This window comes from Equus quagga, chromosome 12, assembly GCF_021613505.1.
Source record: "Equus quagga isolate Etosha38 chromosome 12, UCLA_HA_Equagga_1.0, whole genome shotgun sequence".
NCBI classification, from domain to species: domain Eukaryota; kingdom Metazoa; phylum Chordata; class Mammalia; order Perissodactyla; family Equidae; genus Equus; species Equus quagga.
This window is the reverse complement of record NC_060278.1, coordinates 85873478-85893227: the sequence shown is the minus strand read 5'-3', so window position 1 is coordinate 85893227 and position 19750 is coordinate 85873478. Positions and strand designations below refer to the sequence as shown.

General features: G+C 44.3%; 1 protein-coding gene across 1 annotated transcript; it reads right to left on the bottom strand.

Moving 5' to 3' along the window:
• Positions 1-10503: 10503 nt before the first annotated feature.
• Positions 10504-14996, bottom strand: BPIFA1 (BPI fold containing family A member 1). The gene is made up of 7 exons (XM_046678038.1): positions 14837-14996; positions 14526-14682; positions 12967-13074; positions 12496-12645; positions 11542-11614; positions 10887-10950; positions 10504-10544 (listed from the first exon to the last, which is right to left on the bottom strand). Exons 1-7 carry the CDS (start codon positions 14994-14996, stop codon positions 10504-10506), a joined length of 753 nt encoding a protein of 250 aa, XP_046533994.1.
• Between the last annotated feature and the right edge of the window lie 4754 nt (positions 14997-19750).

The following is a 19750-nucleotide window of genomic DNA, read 5'->3' as shown; positions in this document are numbered from 1 at the left end:
AGAAGCACAATTCCATGGTGTCTGGCAGTGTGAAAAAAGATATTAAACCTCCAGACCAGAAGGAAAATGGAAAGTACAAAGCAATCAACTCTGAAGCCACAGAAACCTATAATCTAAATGACAGAGAATCCAAAATAGCTATCATAAAAAATCTCAGTGAGTTACAGGAAAATGCAGATAGATTGTTCAATGAATTCAGGAGGTACTTCACAAAAGGGATGGAAGCAATAAAGAAGAACCAATCAGAAATATTGGAGATGAAAAACACAATGGTTGAGATAAAGAAAAATATGGATTCCCTGAACAATAGAGCTTATACTGTGAAGAATGAATCAGCAATACTCATGACAGACTCATAGAAATGCTTCAGATGGAAGAGGAGAGAGAACTAAGGCTCAAAAGAAATGAATAAATTCCACAAGAAATATCCAGCTCAATTAAGAAATGCAGCATAAGGATTATAGGTATTCCAGAGGGAGAAAAGAAGGAGAATGGAGCAGAAGGCTTGTTCAAAGAAATAATAGTGGAGAACTTCCCAAACCTGGGGAAGAAGCTGGAAATACAAGGGAAAGAAGCCAGTAGATCATCTAACAATATCAATGTAAAAGGGCCTTCTTCAAGGCATGTAGTAGTGAAGCTGGCAAAAGTCAATGACAAAGAAAAAATATTAAGGGCAGTGAGGCAGAGGAAAATAACTTATGAAGGAACTCCTATCAGACTTTCAGGGGATTTCTCAGTAGAAACCTTGCAGGCTAGGAGAGAGTGGAATGACATATTCAAATCTCTGAAGGACAAAAACTTTCAGGCAAGAATATGCTACCCAGTGAAAATACTCTTCACATCTGATGGAGAAATAAAAGCTTTCCCTGATAAACAAAAGCTAAGGGAGTTCATCATCACAAACCCCTCCTACAAAATATCCTCAAGAAGGCCCTCATACCTGAAAAGAAAGAAAGGGGATACAAAGAACTGAGTAAAGAGATAAATAGGTAGACATAATTATAAAATTATATTCATCCATCAGAACAGCTTAGCAAACACTCAAGTATAACCTTCAAGACAAAGGGAAGGAAAACACCAAAAATAAACACAATCTTATAAATTCAACCACAACCCCATTACACAAGCTGGAATGGGGTGATAAAAATAACTTAGGAGGGGAAGAAGAAAGAATGGAATCAGATTAGTCTAAGAAAATAAGAGGTTATCAGAAAATGGACTATTTCATCTGCAAGATTTTTCATACAAACCTCATGGTTGCCATTAAACAAATAAATAGATCAGAGACACAAAAAATAAATAAGGAGAAAAGTAAGAAAACCAGTATAGAAAACTTCCTAAGTGAATTGGAAGTTTAAAATACATAGGAGGAGAAAGAAAGGTAATACAGGAGAACCAAGAAAACGAGTGAAAAAATGGTAGAATTGAGCCCTCATATATTAATAATTACTCTAAATGTAAATAGATTGAATTCTCCAATCAAAAGACAGAGTGTTGGGATGGATTGAAAAGCAAGACCCAGAAACATGCTGCCACTGGGAAATACATCTCAGCTCCAACAACAATCACAGTTTCAGACTGAAGGGATGGAAGATGATATGCCAAGCGAATGGCAAACAAAAGAAAGCAGTTGTTGCCCTACTTGTTTCAGACAAAGCAGACTTCAAGATAAAACAGGTAAAGAGAGACAAAAAGGGCAGTATATAATGATAAAAGGGACACTCTAGCAAGAAGACATAATACTTAGAAATACATATGCATCCAACCCCGGAACACCAAAGGACATAAAGCAACTACTAACAAACCTAAAAGGAGATACTAACAACAGCACAATAATAGGGAACCTCAACACTCCACTCACATCAATGGATAGATCATCCAGACAGAAAGTCTACAAGGAAACAGTAGAATTAAATGAAAAACTAGACCAGATGGACTTAATAGATATACATAGAACATTCCATCCCCAAACAGCAGAATACACATTCTTCTCAATTGCTCATGGAGCATTCTCAAGCATAGACCATCTGTTGGGGAACAAGGGAAGCTCAATAAATTTAAGAAGATTGAAATAATAACAAGCATCTTTTCCAGCCATAAGAGTATGAAACTAGAAATTAACTGCAAGAAAAAAGCTGAGAAAGTGACAAAGAGGTGGAGACTAAATAGCATGCTACTGAACAAGCAATGGATCATTGAAGAAATTAAAGGAGAAATTAAAAAATATCTGGATACAAATGAAAATGAGAACATACCACAGCATATGTTATATGGGATGCAGCAGAAGCAGCCCTAAGAGGGAAATTCATAGAAATACAGGCTCACGTTAAAAAAGAGAAGTCCCAGAAAAGCAATCTCAAAGAAAATCAAACAATGTCAGAAAAAGAACAAGCAAAACACAGTCAGCCAAAGGAAGGAAATAATGAAAATCAGAGCAGAAATACATGAAATTGAAACAAAAAGACAGTAGAAAGGATCAGTGAAACAAAGAGCTGGTTATTTGAGAAGACAAGCAAAATTGAGAAACCCTGAGCCAGACTCGAAAAGAAAAGAAGAAGGAAAGTTAAAATAAATAGAATTAGAAATAAAAGAGGGGGAATTACAGTGAATACAATAGAAATACAAAAGCCTATTAGAGAATACTATGAAAACTATATGCCAACAAATTAGAAAATTCAGAAGAAATGCATAAATTCTGGGACTCTTACAACTTCCCAAAGCTGAATTAAGAAGAAATAGATAATCTGAACAGATCTATTGCAAGTAATGAGATTGAAAGAGTAGTCAAAAACCTCCCCCAAAATAAAAGTCCAGGACCAGGTGGCTTCCCTGGAGTTTCTACCCAACTATCCTTCTCAAACTAGTCCAAAACATTCGGGATGACAGAACACTTCCTAATACATTCTACGAGGCCAACACCACCCTGATGCCAAAGCCTGACAAGGACAACACAAAACAGGAAAACTACAGGCCAATATTGCTGAAGAACGTGGATGCAAAAATCTTCAACAAAATATTGGTGACCCCAATACAGCAATACATCAAAAAGATTATATCATGATCAAGTGGGGTTTATACCAGAGACACAGGGATGGTTCAACATCCGCAAATCAATCATTGTGATACACCACATTAACAAAATGAGCAATAAGAACCACATGATAATCTCAATAGATGCAGAGAAAGCATTTGACAAGATCCAACATACATTTGTGATAAAATCTCTTAACAAAATGGGGATGGAAGGAAAGAACCTAAACATGATAAAGGCCATATATGACAAACCCACAGCTAACATCATTCTCAATGGGGAAGTGGGCACAATGGGTGAAGGGCAGCACGTAAATGATGACAGACAAATAATAATATATGACTGAAATTTCACAGTGTTGTAAACTATTATGACCTCAATTTAAAAAAATTCCATCAAAGAAGATTTGAAAAAGCCTATATGATCAATTACTATACTTGCTGTACTTATGTAAATAATTGGGCCAAGTTACTGACACTAGACTTATTTTGCAAATCAATGCATCTTAATTAGCTATCTTTGCTAAAAATGAGGGTGATTTTTGAGGGAAAATTGTTTCAATAGAAACTATAGTATACATTCATGGATAAAGTTCTTGTTCTGATAAATATCTTTGAGGTTTTTGTTTTCTATTCATAAACTTGACTGGATCCTGAATTCTTCTAGTGTCCTAAAATAACTGGCTACAAATCTCCAAACAAATGTTTGCATTTTTTTCATCATTTCCACTTGAATTCATTGATAACTGAACTGCCCTTTTTCCTGAAGCCCTGGAAACTGAAGCTGGACAGCTTGATATAAATTCAAGAGACATTCATGTCTGTTGCTGTGTAAGCTACTTAGAAAGATATCTGAACACCCAATGACATCATCAGAGAAATTTCAAACTGCAAAAGATGTTTTGACACTGACATCTAGCAATCACTTGACTGGCTGCCCCCTGGGATCAGAAACTGCTTTATAATCTATTCTCTATGCTTTCTGTTTCTCTAGAAATGCTTCCTATTAAATACCCAGTTACTTGCTTACACAATGTAGGCCTAACTTTGGGAGCCCAGCTGCATCACCATCTTGCTAATAGACTGGTTCCAGGAGACGGAACAACCTATCCCCTTCATCAGCAGGATACCTCTCATGATCGAGGAACAAACAACAAAAGGGGGAATTGGAACCAGATAGGACTGCACAAAGGGCATGATCTGCTCCCCACAGGAAGGACGAAAGCCAATTCTCAAGAGGCAAGATGGTGGCAGAGAAAGGGCATTTTATTAAGTGATAAGGTAGCAGATTGGAAGCTGTGGGACTAGCCTAAAGAACCATCTTAAGAGGGCCACAGAATCTTGAAGCAGTTATACAGGCCAGTGGGTAATAGGGGAGAGGGTTAGGAATGTTGACACACATTCATAAGGAACTCAAAAGAATAGAGTTATCATATTATATCAGCTAGGAGGTGCACACACAGGCAGGGGTCATAAAGCCTACAGAGCGGGCAGATCTCCTAGAGGGTGCATATCCAGCTGGGTTAGTTAGTCAGAGGTCATTCAAAGTTACAATTGGGTTCCTCTTCTACAATATGGCTTCCCTTATGTCAACATTGTGTTGAGTCGGTATCAGACTTATGCATATTTACTCCTCCTCACTGGCTGACATTTGAGGCAGGTGTGGCCCTAAAGCCATGGTCATTGCGACTGACCTGCTTTCCTCCTTTTCTCCTGAGAACACCTCTTCTGGGCCAGACTCTGGGCTTGAGGGGCCAGTGCCTAACTCCTAATGGTCCAGAGCATGCATGGCTATGGTGAGCCCTGCAGTCCTTGCTCCCCCTGGTGGATCAACTGCAGGTCATGGAACATGTTTGATATTTGCCATAGGTGTCCCATGGAGTCTTTAGTGGCATCTGTAGAATACAAGAAGAAATGCCACTGGACAAGGCAGGCTCACAGACCCTTGGATGAAGGACAAGGGATGTGAGAAAAATTATCCAGAGGAAAGACAGAGCCTACAGAGCCAGACAGCCTGGGTTCTCATCATGGCTCCTCACTTACTAGTTGTGTGTCCTGGGCAAGTGACTCCATCTTTCTGTGTCTCAGACTTTGCATCTGTGAAATGGGTCAAAGACAATGTAACCCTCAAGGGTTATTGGGAGGATTAGTCAAATTAATCTGAAAGAACACTTGGATCAGAGACTGGCACAGAGTTGGGACTCAATATAAGTCTGCTGTATTCCTTCTGCCTCTCCTAGCAACTCCTGTGGGGGATGTGGGATCATGTTGGGGAGCAGAGTGGGGCGTGAGATGGGGAGTTCATAGAGGATCACTGACAGCTCCTCTGATCTCACTCCTGTGGGTCTGTCTGACTCCTGCTTCAGCCCAACTCTGCCCCAGCTATGTGACTTTATGAATTTATTCAACTTCTCTTTGCCTCTGCAAAAGGAGGCCAATAATAACAGTACCTACCACAAAGTGCTGTGTGGAAGATTAAATAAGTGACTACAAGTAAAACTGAGATCACATGCAAGACTATGAACCAGAACTTCCCCGGAGCCTTTCTGAATTTCTGACCCACAGAAACCATGGAACATAATGAAATGAGCATTATAGTTTAAGCCACTCAATTTGGGGGTGATATGCTATACAAAAATACCAACTAGAACTAGAACTAGAATATCAATAGACTAGAACACCTGCAGACTATTCTGTGACAGAGAGCAGTGGCAAGACTGAATGTGTGCCATTGTACATCCTAAGTGAATGCAGTTGCTTCAGAACTCGTCATCTGATGAGTATTGAAAGGAACACATTTTCCAGATCAATAGCTATATACCAAGCACCAGGGACTGCAGTCAACTGTTCTAGTAAAGACACAATTGTGAGGGTGCTTGGTTAAATTTCTGGTAGTCCATCGTCATATGCCATAAGCCATCTGGTTTTGCAGACTGGAGAGTTGAAATAGATGGAGTAAGCTTCCTCCATTCTTTCTTTCCTGCTGAATGAAACTAAAACCTGGGACACAGTGAATGAGGTAGCTCTCTGAGGATTCTGAAAAATAAAGGGTGGCATGCGGATAGGGAAAGAAATCATAACCTAAGGAATGAATGATCCATAGGTGAGTTTCCTGGGTTTTTATCTCTCCCATATCTTTCAGCCTGGACACAAAGACAGCATGATTCATGGAACTATGGACAGGTGTGAACACAAAGAGCTCCAAAAGAAGTCTTCTCTTTCTGATCCAAAAAGTAGGAATGGGGGACCCCATGAGTAAAAACAGTGGAAAAAATATTCTCCGAAAAAGACAGGACACAGAAGGTAGGTTGGAACTTCAATCTAACTGAGTTATCCTGAGTCTAACTGGGTCAATTCCATGCTAAAATAAACACCCAGCCCCATCAACATTCTCTTTATGTCTTAAACAAGACTCAGAGCCTAATAATGTAATACGAAAATTGTCTAGCATACAGTCCAAAATTACTTGAAATACAATTAAATAGGAACACCTGACAATTTCTCAAGTGAAAAGACAATCCATAGGTACTAACTCTGAGATGATCTAAATATTGAAATTAACAGACCGTGATTTTATTTTTAAGCAGCTATTATCACCATGCTCCAAGAGTTAAGTACTAACACTTTTGAAAAAATGGAAAGATAAAAGTCTCAGAAAGGAAACTGAACCTTAAAAAAGAACTAAGTGGAATTTTTAGAAGGTAAAAATACAAATAAGTTCAGTGGATAGGATCAATAACACACAATGGAGATGGTTATGGTAGTAGTCAATTAACTTAAAGATAAATCGATGGAAATGATCCAATCTCAATAAGAGGAAGAAAACAAGGCTGAAAGAAATGGACAGAGCTTCAGAGACTTTTGGAACTACAAGAAAATGTCTACATTCATATCATCAGAGTTCCAAAGAAAGAGGAGAAAAAGAATGATGCAGAAAATAAATTTGAAAAATAATGGGTGACAATCTCTGAGGAAGTATCACTTTCAAGATGGCAGCATGAGGGGCTCTGGAGGCCCATTCGTCGGTGAAACAAACATAACTGTGAAAACTATAAATAACCTAGGCTTCAAATTTCAGTTTTGACACGTAAAGAGCTTGGAAGCTGTCACTCCTATTCTCACAGAAAGAAAAGAGCTCAACAAACTGAAAATCAACAACTCTCTCAGGTCCGTCAGAGAATTGAGGTCCTAGGGCAAGCTGCCATCCTGAAATCTGGAGAGATGAACACATAGAATTACAGCCAAGATCAGCTTACCTGAGGTGAGAGTGCTGAAGCCAGTAATCAAGAGGAACACTTCAAAGCTCATTATCACAAATTTCTGAAAATTGAATGTGGACTAGCTAGAGAATTAAAAACTTCTGGGGATGCAGTCTTAAGGTCTGTCTACCATTTCGACAGAAAACCTTGGGGAAAATGCTATTCATATTGACAGGAGGAGCTCTGAGTCTTGTAAAGTAAAGACAGTCTTGAGAATGGGGTCTTCCAGGGAACTAACAGGCAGGTCAAATAACGACAATTCTTTCGTAACGGGGTTTTAAAGTTGCTCTAATCTCCTTCTGCCTCCCTCCAGTGGCTGCCAGGCTACTGATTTTCACCAAGTTTGTGGGCTTTTCGTTTTCAAGTCTACTGTGGAGCTGGAGAGTGGGAGATGGGACTAGGCAAAGATAAATGCCACAAAGCTCACCATTCTCACCAAGATTCAACAATCTTTATTGAATAAACACCCCCCAGATTGCTGTAAGCCTTTGGTTAATTTCAAGAGTTCTGAAAAATTTGGTTCTGACTTTTTCTTTTTCAGTTTTCTCATTGATTTTATGTAGGAAAGAATTTCTGAGATCTTTAATGTGCTATTGTCACAGACATCTTGCTAGAGGGTTTTCAAAATGTGAAAATATTGTCACAATTTATGAGTCATAAATGTGTTCTGATCAACCTGGCCCTCTGCCAGAATGTTTCGTATTCAGGGGAGTCTTAGGCTAGTTAGTCAGGAATTGGAATTGTTGGGGGAGGGGAAAGACCCATCTGTGGGCTATAGGAAGAAGTCCAGGGCAACAGTAGAAAAATGGTGTGCAGAGATAGGCAGTGGCTGTGTGTCCAGGCAGGAATGAAGTTTGGTGCCATGGTCAGAGGCTAGCAGGACCAGTGCTGATGGCCCCAAGTATATGTGCCTGTCCTTATTCAATTTGCTTCTTGGGGCCTCAGCCATGGGGGCCTCTCAGGCCTGACCTAATACCTGCCCAGAAAGGACATGAAGGTAACTTTTTCCTGAATTCTCCCTAAGCCAAATCTGTCCTGATTGCTGGTTTCCAATCCACAAATTCCTTCTGTCCTTCAGGTCACTTCTCAGATGACATTCACAGTGATCATTCAGCTGCTTATGGGATTTAACTACTCATCCTCAGCTCAAAGATCTTCTGCTTCTGTGGGCCTGGATGATGCTTGCTCCCTTATATCCTCACCAGAAGACACAAGCTGGTTTCCTACAAGTCTTCTTGCAGTTCTGGACTATGGGAAAGTCTTCCTATGACGCCACATTGGTTGCTGGCAACAGTAGGTGGAGAGTGATGGCTCTGGGCATGATGACAGTTGTTTGCCAGGGGTTAACGAACACCAACCTGGATCTGCTCATTCTCATAAGGTCAATGGGGTCTCCCAAAGAGCAAGGGACACGGTTTTCCATGAAGTCAGATGTTTCTGCCCCTGATTAGCCTTTTGGTCACTCTGTGGCCTTGTACAAGTCATTCTCACACCCCAAGACCTCAGTCTCATCTGTGGAGAGAGAGGTTTGGGCTGGTCCTCTAAAGTCCTCAAACAATGATAGCATATTTACTTTTTATGGGAGAGGGCAAATTTCCCCAGCCAGAGCAGCCCTGTACTTCTTCCTTCTTGCATCTAGTTTTTCATAACTCTTACTTGCATTCACAGTCTCAACTTCCTTACATCCCTTCCCCTTCTCAGTCCTTAAAATCAGACTTCTTCCTCCAAAGATATGACTCTCATCCAGAGCATCGATAATCTTTTTATTTACAACTTCAGTGACCCTTCTCTTTGCCTGTCTTTCTCAAGCCTTTAGCAATGAACACTTTGGACCACTTTGTCCTTCCTCCTACACTTCCTCATTATCATCTTCATCATCTTCTTGCTAAGAACAGAAAAGAGGTCACCACAACTGGATGCAAGTAAGCACATCAGAGCAGTCGATGACTTGTGTAGCCATCAGCTTCTTAAATGTCTTCCTTGGGGTCTCCCAGGCAATTCCATGCAGAGCGGCCACAGGTAAAGGTTTAATCTTCCTGCTGCAACCAATTCATCCTCCCACATTCCCAGTTACCTTCAGGCTCCATAACCCAAAACATAGGTAGGAGCCTCACCTACTCCCTCACGCTTCCATGTTCAGCTCCTGAACATCTGTCAAATCTGCCATTTTAACTTCTTGTATTGTAACTGGTGTGTCATCATCTATGCCTGGAGTGTTACATGAACTCCCAACCCACTGTCCACCATTCCTAAGGACACCAGAGCAGTCAGTCTGAAATCTAAACTCATATGGACACCTCCCTGTATGTGCTTAAGACCATTAAGATCTCCAGTGTAAGGTCCAAACTCTATTCTATGGCTCCAACCACCCATTCTGGGGCTGTATCTAACCTATGAGCCCTCAACTGATGGTTAAGAATGACAAGGCTCCCTATGCAGGGGAAGAGCAATTTTATTTGGTGAGGAACATGGAATATAACACACGCCTAGTGAGAAAGGAAGGGGAGCAGTTTCCTCAGAGAGAATGCTGATCTGGTGCTCCAACAATGACCACGTCATTGTCCAGAACATGGAACAACATTTTCTGAGCCCTCAGAAGATGGTCAGGGAGCGTATTGAACAGCAGGAAATGATTCTGTTGGGAGAAGACTCTAATTAGAATGGAGACTCAAGGATGTTGACTCTTGTTTCTATTGGCCCATCATCAAACCCACCCTCCAGAGGGAGGGGATGATGCTGAGACCCTAGAGATAGGGGTCTTGTTTCAGTCACTAGCGTAGCCCAGGCCTGGGATCAGGGGGCTCCTTGTTCATGTATTTGACTATACGTTTGTATATCTGTGTGTACTTGTGTCTGGTGAGTCTGCAAATGTGTGCACATGAGTGTGAGTGTGCTGGTGTGAAAGTGTGCCTCTATATGTCTGTCTGAGTGACCACGTGTTTGTCTGGGCATGTGTGTGTGTGTGTCTCCATGACCCTGTGTGTTTCTCTTCGTAGCTGTGATGCAGTGCTGCCTGTGTCTCTCTATCTCTGTGAGCACTTCACTGGACATATCTGTGCACATCTGTGTGCATCAATGCGGCCCTTTGTCTTTCTTTTTGGATGTTAGTGTCTCAAGCCCCCGGCTGCCCCCTCATGGGAGCCAGCTCCCAAATCCTGGGGAGTGAGGAGCAGCACTCACCAGCTTAGCAGAGATCTGTCCCTTCCTGGAAGGCCTAGACCTTAGTGGCAAATTCCAGCCCATAGAACATCGTATCTGGAAAAAGAAAAAAACAACAACCACAGACCAGAGTGACAGTCTCAGTGTGAAGGAGTCCAGGGTTACCTCACATGCCCCTGAGGCCTGTGGCCAGTGAATGGCCCACGCAGGCCTTGGAGGGGGCCTCACCTCCTCCAAGAAACAGCCCAGCTGTTTACAGTGTCAACGATGATGGGGGACACAGGGTCTATACCTCAACATTATCTGGGCAATTCAAGGCAAAAAAGAAACTCAATCTATGGAGAGTTGAGGCTGGGGGGAGCTTGCGTCCTGTGTTGTGCAGGGACAGAGCTTCTTGGGGGAAAAAGCTGCTCCTACGGAGGGGAAGCAAGGACTTACCAACAGTGGCCTCCAACAGGGTGGTGTCCAAGCTTCTGAGAACCTCTTTGAGGAGAGGGCATACCTGACCCAGGGGCAGAGAGGGGAGTTAGGCAAGTGGCACTGTAGGGGTACCCGGGGGGCAGCATCCCCAGGATGGATTCTCTGGGGAGATTTTGTATCATTTTTCTGTCTGAGAGGTTTGATTCTCAGCAATCTCATTTCCAAACTGGGAAGACAGAGAAACTGAAGACTTGTGTGTGAAGTGCCCAATCACACAATGAGCCATTGTTCGCTCTGTGACATGACGTCAGTTTCCAAATAGGGTGGACTGCTCCGGGAGTGGTGAGTATCTGGTTAAAGGAGGCACACAAATTTGGGCTGGAAGAATGTTCATCTGTGGCATACGGAGCTAGACTGGGAGCTTCTTGGGGCAGGGGCCAGACCATTTCAGCTGCAGTGTGGAAAAGCACAGCGCCTGGTCCAGAGCAAGAACCAACCAATGCATTTTGAAAGATGGGAAGAAGAAACTGCACAGTTGGGTCAATAGACAGACAGTCTGATAGATGGAATTTACTTATGCTGATGAGCTCAGAAAAGCTCACCCCGGGGGCCTCTCTCAGCCTGATAAGCTATAAGAGCCAACAATCAGGAGCCCCCACTTCCATCCACTTACCTTGTCCTTCACCAGCCCAGGAAGGATCTTGCTGAGGCTTTTGAAAAGGCTTTTAAAGGGGACGGGGACAAATCTGAAAGGGAAAAGACCTGAGGTTATGAAGAGGCTTGGGGTTGCTATGGGGAAGACTTCAGAGGGGCCACCGCTCCCACGGCAGCCTGAGCACCAAGTAACTGAGAATGGGCCTTGTCCATCCATACCTACATGCCAGGAAACACCAAGAAAACTATCCAAAGGAAGTGATAATCTACAAAGCAGTGCACACAGTAGGTATGTGTAGAATAAACACCTAGTTCCAGTACACAGTAGGTGTTCAGTGAAACTTTGTAGAATCCATAAATGGATGCACAGTGCATAGTACGTAGGTGTCGTGATGATTCAACGAGTTGATGCATGTCAAGCACAATATATGTGTTCAGTACATGTTAGACATGAGGAGGACAACTCCTGTATATTATGATGGAGTCAGTCTCCCTTGGGACAATAATTGAAATCAGTAACCAAGTTAAGCTCCAGAGCTATTTTAACCCTTACTGGGACAAAGCACATTCACAACCACTACATTAGTGAATTCTATCAACGACCCCAGTGTAGCTCCATATTACAGTTGTATGAGAAAGCTGAAACTCAAGTTGTGAAGCACGGTCCAAGTTCACACACGAAGCCTTCCACCTGTCTCCATGTCCCTCTGGTAGATAGAACTTGAACTCAGATTTCTCATTGCCTAATACAGCATAAAATTGGTCAGCACTGGCTAACAAGGGACAGGTGACTATTTACCTATTCATCTATCCCTCCATTCTTCCATCCTTCCATCTTCCCTCCCTCCTATCCATCTTTCAACCCTTCCACCCTCCCACTCATCCATTCTCCCACTATTCTATCTTCAAAACCATCCATCCATCATCCAATCCTATTGTCTCTGGGCAGGAGAAGTCACCTCTCTGGCCTCACCTTTCAAGCACGGAGATTTCCAGGCTGCCAGGGGAGTGAGTGCAGCTGCCAAGGACCATGTAGATGTTCTGCTGTTCATCTTTCGAAGGTAAGATGTCTGCACTGATATTTAGCTTCACAGCCAGCTTTAACAGACTTCCAATCAGGGGCCTGTGGAGGAGACAGTCTGCTGCATCTGGCCCTACCACATTCTAAGGCAGATGAGGTTTTTCTTCTTGCCAGGGATGCCAGACTCACCTCACTCAATCTAGCCCACACCTGTACTCATCTCATTTCCCAGTAGGAGAAACCAAGTCTCAAAGAGGTCAAGTGATTTTCCCAAGTGACCCAGTGTCACTTAGCATAGGAGCAAAAGATCTGAAGTTGGAGGCTTATGTCTGTTAGAGTCTAACACCCCCTTTTTTGCTACCCATGGTCATCAGAGACTCCTTTGGTGACTCATCTTCCCATCCTCCCTTGTAGCCCACTCACACATTCACATTGAGTCTCATGAGCAGAGGGATGGTGATGTAGAGGCGACGGCCGTGAGGGCTCTGGACAAGGCCAAGATCCTGCATCTGGGGATTAGTGATCTTCACACTGCCCAGGGAGCAACATTGGAAGGAGAAACATTAGTTCCTCTATCCCTAAACCTAGAAACCACATTTAACCCAACTTTACACATCCAAGAGGGGGAGCTACCAATGAAGGGGAGTCTTGCAGGAAAAGCCAGATGGGTTTTGAGTTGCACATCAGCCTTTCCCAACCTCTGCAACGGGTCAGATTCTGACACACACATTGCCTTCTCCTCATCTCAAATCCACAAGATCTTCCAAGATAGAGAGTGTTTCTGGATTATTTTCAGCCTGCACGCCAGCTTAGAGACTTACAAAGAAAGGGGCTACTCTACGTTGGTTGACTTTGAGCACTGATGAACAGGTGGGTAGATGGATATGTACATGGGTGGGTAGAAAAGTAAATTGTTAGATGGAAGGAATGATGGATGAATGGATGAAGACATGGGTAAGTGGATGAGTGGATGATGTATGGGTAACTACAGTAGGTCTTTCACGGCTAGGAATCACTCATCCTGCCATGACCTTCAAAGGCAGGTCAATCAATCAACAATGTTTATCATCGAGATTGAGGAGCATGAAGTCAGAGAGAATGGAGAGAGGATGAAAGCACACCTCTTCTCTGGGCCGGCCACTGTGCCAGGTGATTTACATCCTCTCCAGTTCCCCTAACAGTTTTTCTCTGTAGGTAACATCATCTTTCTTTTACAGATTGAGAAACCAAGCACAGAGAGACTGAGCTTCTTGTCCCAGGTCACCCAGCAAGTATATGGTGAATTTAGAAATCAAATTCAAGGCTATCTGTCTGTCTTCAAGCCAGGACCAAGCACCTAGGTGGGTAGGAATCTTGGAAATGGCTTTGATCCAGCCCTAGGAAGGACTCAGGCTTTTCTAGCTCACTAGCATCAAGATTTCCATTATTGCTCCTTGCTTAGAGAGCTCTCAGATATCTCATGGGAAACAGCGTATTAGATCATTCCATGGACATCACATTGATGATGAAATTGAGGAGAGGAGCTTACACTTTCTTGCTTACATCAAAGGCCACCTGTGTTCTAAGGGGTTCCACAGGTGGGGAGAACAAAACCAGCCTGTGTAGTGAAAAAAGCCTTGGCCTGGACTTGAGTAAATTGGAGTCAGGTCCCTTACTCTGCATCACTCTAGCTGTGTGAGCACAGGCTCCTTTCAGTGCCTCAGTTTTTTCATCTATAAACTGGGGATTATCAAGTTGACCTCAGAGAGTTGTTGGGAGGATTATAGATGATACTGGGGACTCAGGACATGCTTCAGGACTGGGGGCAATTACTGGTTCAAGAGGGCTGTAATTCCCTACCAGACTGTGGGAAGGGTCTCAGACTGAGTCCTGGGCTCATGTTCAGACCACCCTCTCTCTCCTTCAGGGCCACTGCCGGGGGCTTTCAGATCTCCACTGGGGATTCTCTTCTGGGGACAAGGCCCTATTTCAGGGCTACTCACTCAATGGTGTTCAGGAAAGGCATTGCTGAAGCCATTCTCCCAAGCAGGCCCCTAAACAGGCCTCTGGAAGTGATTCCTTCAGTCTTCAGTGCATCCGAGAGTGGAAGCTTTTCGAGACTGCCCAACAGACCCTCAGAGAGCAAGCCATTGCTGAGAGCTGGAAAGTGGTGTAGGGGTCCTCAGGGGTCAGATCTGACAATTCCAGATCCTTAGCCCCACTCCCCCATTCATCCCTGACCCCCTGCCTCCATTGGACAATTGGACACACACACACACACAGCTGAAACAGGTTGTCACAAAATCTCTCTTACCACTAGTCAAGCTTCCAGCAAAATCTGTGAGACTCAGGTCCAGGTCTGGAGTCACAGCCAAGGGCAGGGTTGGGTCCAGGGGTGCTGGCAGAGCTCCCAGCAAGGCAGTAGCCTGGGCCAGCAGCCCACAGAAGACCATGAGGCCACTAATTTGAAACATCTTCTCTCTTTGTATCTGAGGACAGAATAACCGGTTCAACATAGTACACATACCAGAAAGGAATTCATCCACCTGGGCCCTCCCGCAGAACACCAGGGAAAGAGCAATAGCTAACACTGCTCCCCATTTCCTCCAGGGTGTCAGGCTGAGTGCTCCACACTCAGTAACCTGTGTCATCCCAACCACACCCTAAGACGTGGGCACTCATCACTCACATTGCCCAGGTGAGGACGTGCAAGCCTAGTGAGTTTAGGTAACCTCCCCCAAGGTCACAGGTACACAATGGAGATGAGACTTAAAGCCAGATGTTTGACCCAGAAGCCTCTGTTCAAGTTCAGCAACCATCATATTTACTCTCCAGTTGAGCTTGCTCACAATGGTTTGAATCAGACAAAGCAAACGAAAAACTAAACACACCAGTGGCTGAAGAACTGAACTGCTTTCCACTATCTCCATTAAGTCCTTCGATCTGAGCCCAGCTCTCACTGGTCCCTGCAAATCACAGACTATCAATCGTCACACCGTCGTAGCCCCCAACTCATCCAGACGAGTGCTGCGGAAATCCTGGGGCCATCCAAAGTTCTCACCAGGGTACCAGAGAGGAGTAGTGACTTTCCCAAGACTACGCAGCAAATTGATGGCAGAGTTGTGGTTGGAGGTCCCATCATACCCCTTCACACACACACACACACACACACACACACACACACACACACACACACTATCTTTTCTTCACCTTTCTCCTTTCTCTTCTCCCGCAAGTGAACCTGGACAAACCTATGGGGCAACCCCTGACGTCTGGCTGCCTTTTGCACCATCCTCTCCCAGATACCACCAACCCTCTTAAGGGTCTATTTGGCAGTGAACAAAGGTGTCAAAAGCTGGGACAGGTACCTACACTTTGGAGACATCTGAATGCTTTGGACAAAATTCCATCAACTGGACGATTTAGCCAAAGCACCACCTTTGTTGTGACTGGCTGGGATCAAAAGGGCTTTTTGATTCAAAGAGCCAGTTGTGGCTTCCCTTGGGAGGTAAACTTGGATTTGGGCCTCTGAACTCCTTTTGGGAAACAGATCTTTTGTGGATCCAATGAAAGCTAAGGAGTCTAGTCCCAGAAAAATGCATCAAAATGTGCAAAATTGGAGGTCGGTCTGGTGGTGCAGGAGTTAAGTTCGCACATTCTGCTTCACCGGCCCAGGGTTTGCTGATTCAGATCCCAGGTCCGGACCTATGCACCGCTTATTAAGCCATGCTCTGGTAGGTGTCCCACATATAAAGTAGAGGAAGATGGGCATGGCTGTTACTCAGGGCCAGTTTTCGTCAGCAAAAAAGAGGAGGATTGTGACGGATGTTAGCTCAGGGCTAAGATGTAGAAAACTGGGTGGACTATAGGAGGTTTGTGGATCATGGTCTGAATCAAGTTAAAACCCTTACTGTAGAGATTTTGCTTTAGGGCATGAAGAGCATACACACGAGAGAACCCTAACATGGAATTTCTGCAGTGTCCCCTGCAGCCATGAGCTCCCCATCACCATCAAATTCCCTGCTGCTGAACATTTCTACATTGAGGTTGCCGGTCTCTTAGGGAAGCAGAGTGAATGGCCATCCCACTCCCCACAAAATGGCCAGTTCTGTTTCCCTTCAAAGACTTCAATGAATGATCCTAACTGAAGTCAGCCAAGGCCCACCCCACAGTGAGGAGCCTGGCACCCCTGCTGCCCTGGGCAGCAGAGCAGAAGCAGATCAGGCAGGTCTCACCTGGGCTTCTCAGAGGTCCTGGCAGCTGTCCTGGTCTCCTCTTCCCTCTCCTGTTCACTTCCGCTGAGGAGGCAGCCTCTTTTATAGTGTGGGAATCAGGAAATGTGCGATCAGATGATGGGTTTCTAGATAATTCAGAATTCTGTAATCTGCTGGTGTCTTTCAGGGCTCTCTAAAGTAAATAATTGCCAATCACATTAGTAGGTGGGACAGTTAAGCCATTTGATCGGCAAGTTAAACAGAGAACAAATTGAGATGGAGATGTTGCTCAAGACTTCACGGTTTCATGAGCAGGGCGCAGGCTGGGTACCCACACTCAGAGGTGGCCTGGAAGATCAAATTTGGAACACCAGGAGAGGCAGGAACTGGAGCCAGGAAGGGACGTCAGGTTCACATCTAGGCCCTTTTCCATTCCTGGTTCTATTATTCTTCTCCAAACTGTCAAAGTGTCAAAAACAGAATCTGTCTCTGATTTCCCTACATCTGGGATGTCTGAGTCCCTATTGCATGACAGTTCCATGCTGAGGACGATACATCCTCAAGAGAACTCTTGAGGGAGGGGCTGCTGGTCCTCCTCGACAGAGGAGAAAACTGAGGCCCAGTGGGGGTGAGTGCCCAAAGACACAGAGAGGGTGTGGCAGAGTTAGAACTCAACTCACTGGATATTAACAACCATACAAACAGCGTCAACAGATAACACTTGCTGAGCTCTTGCTGTATGCCAGGCCCAACATTGCTTTTCACATACAGCATCTCATGAATCCTTGTAACTTTGTGTAACGTGTGAATGAGGACCCGCATTTACAAGGGTGAAACCAAGGCTTAGGGTGCGGGTTGATACATCCAGGGTTGCACAGTGGGATGGGGCCGAGGCATCTACAGTTTGGTCCTTTCTCTGAGTCACTGAGTTGAGGGATGAAGACATCTTCTGAATACTCACTGACTGTTTTGCTTTCCTGCATCTGTGAATGAATTTCACGCTTTCTTGAAATTTTACTTTTGTATCCTGAAAAATGCTTTCCAGGCTCCCAGGACTGAGGGATGCTGTGCATCCTGGTCTCTACCTTTACCCTTTATTCTCCCCTTCCCCAAAGGGAAGAATTCCCTTCCAGCGTCTGTACACACCCCTTGGGACTTTGGAGTCTGTTTTACAGAAGAAAATACTGAGGCCTGGAGAGATCAAAATCTTAGAGCAGTGAGAGCATGTCTTTCCCTGCAGAGCCTAACACCTTATGATCAAAAGCAGAGAGAGAAAGAGGAAATGCACATTTATCAAGCACCCACTATGTGTCAGGGGATCTCCATATTTGAACCTCGTCTTGTCAGGAGTAGTTGGTATTGTTTTCCCTGAAACATCGGATAAGTAGACTGAGGTTTAGACAGGGTGACTACTTCCCAGAGACACACAGCAAGTGATTGGTGCATTCAGAATTCACCCCCGTTTCTGATGTCCCTGTAACCAGTGAGCCATGCTGCCTTTCCTCCATCCAGGCCTTCACTGGAACCGCTCCCACTTCCTGAGAGAGTCTGGCCTGTTACTCTGAGAACCCAGAGCAGTGGCTTTGAACTCCATTGTCCCTTCAAGCACTCACTAGAGTCTTCCCACAGCTTGCATGCTGTCAGTCATCCTCAAAGGGGTCCCATTTTTTGTTATCTTGGTGCAACTCTTATGGGTTGGGTCAGGTTGCTACTGTCCTTTTGGGGAAACAGAGGCAGATAAGTCAGGGGACTGATTCAAGTTTGTGCAGCCAGTTACTGGACAGCTTACAGCCTCTGGTTTGAGGTCACTAGACTGCTTCTGTTATTATAGCAGAAAGGGGATGGATTTGAGCACAAATGGTCCTGGTTCAAATACTGTGACCCTGGGAAAGTCACTCTGATCCTTGAAGATCAGTTTCCACAAGTTTAAAAGGGAAAGAAGTATCTACCTCACAGGGCTGTGGGGGATAACGTTGGGGATGCTTGTAGCAATCCCAGTCCATAAACTGACATGTCTAGATGTTTTTCTTTCTAATGTACCAATAGTTTTGTTATCATATCAAATGCCATTTTGCTGGGTAAAAGAAACTTCCCAATTTCCCCCTGGGGTTTTATTTCTGTTCTAGAGACTTCATTTGTGCCGAGGCATCTGAAGGAGGCTGCCCTGTCCCTGTTATGACTGGAAATACAGAGACATCCACATGCCATCTGATCCCCGATGGGGGAGACCCTGTGCTTCCCTCCTGTCCAGACGCCCCTTAGATTTAGCATTTATTTCTCACTCCCTTGTTAGACACCCCAAGTTTCTGCTGTTTCTTGTTTCATTGGGCAGGACCAGGGGGAGCCAGCCCAGCCCATCTGCCTGGACCCCTCTAGACCATCCAGTTAATCTTCTCTCCCCAAGGTCTCGTAATCTCTCTTGGCTCTTTAAGGGAACATGGGCAGAGACACCCCCTGTTCTTGAATCCACCAACTTAGGTTTTCTGTGTCCCTCCTCCCACGCCAAGTTTTGCCTGGGGAGTCGCAAGGGCATGAGACACTTTCCAGAACCCACCAGAACTATGTTCTCTTCATTTCTCTTGGATCCTTACATGCCACCAACCCAACATGGGGAGTTTTCTAGTCTTGGGGGCAGGAAACCTTCCTTCAATTCACTATTTGTGTGCTATTCTTGATGTCGCCTATGCTCTGAGATTTGAAATTGAAAAACCGAGACTTAAAAAACTCTTTTAAAAAAATCAACCTACAGTCATATTAGCTTTTTTCTTTTGGTGTAAATTTCTATGAATGTTAACTCATGTGTGGTTTTATGTAGCCACCATAATAATCAGGATACAGAGCAGTTACGTCACCCCCAATACTCCCTCATGCTGCACTTTTATAGTCACACCCTCCCCCCCACCCACTGATCTGCTCTCTGTCACTACCATTTTGTGAAACACCCGGGCTGTGGAAACTCAAAAGCTTTCTCTCTGCCTCTGACGAAGTTGCCCTTCCTTGAAGCCACAGGGCTG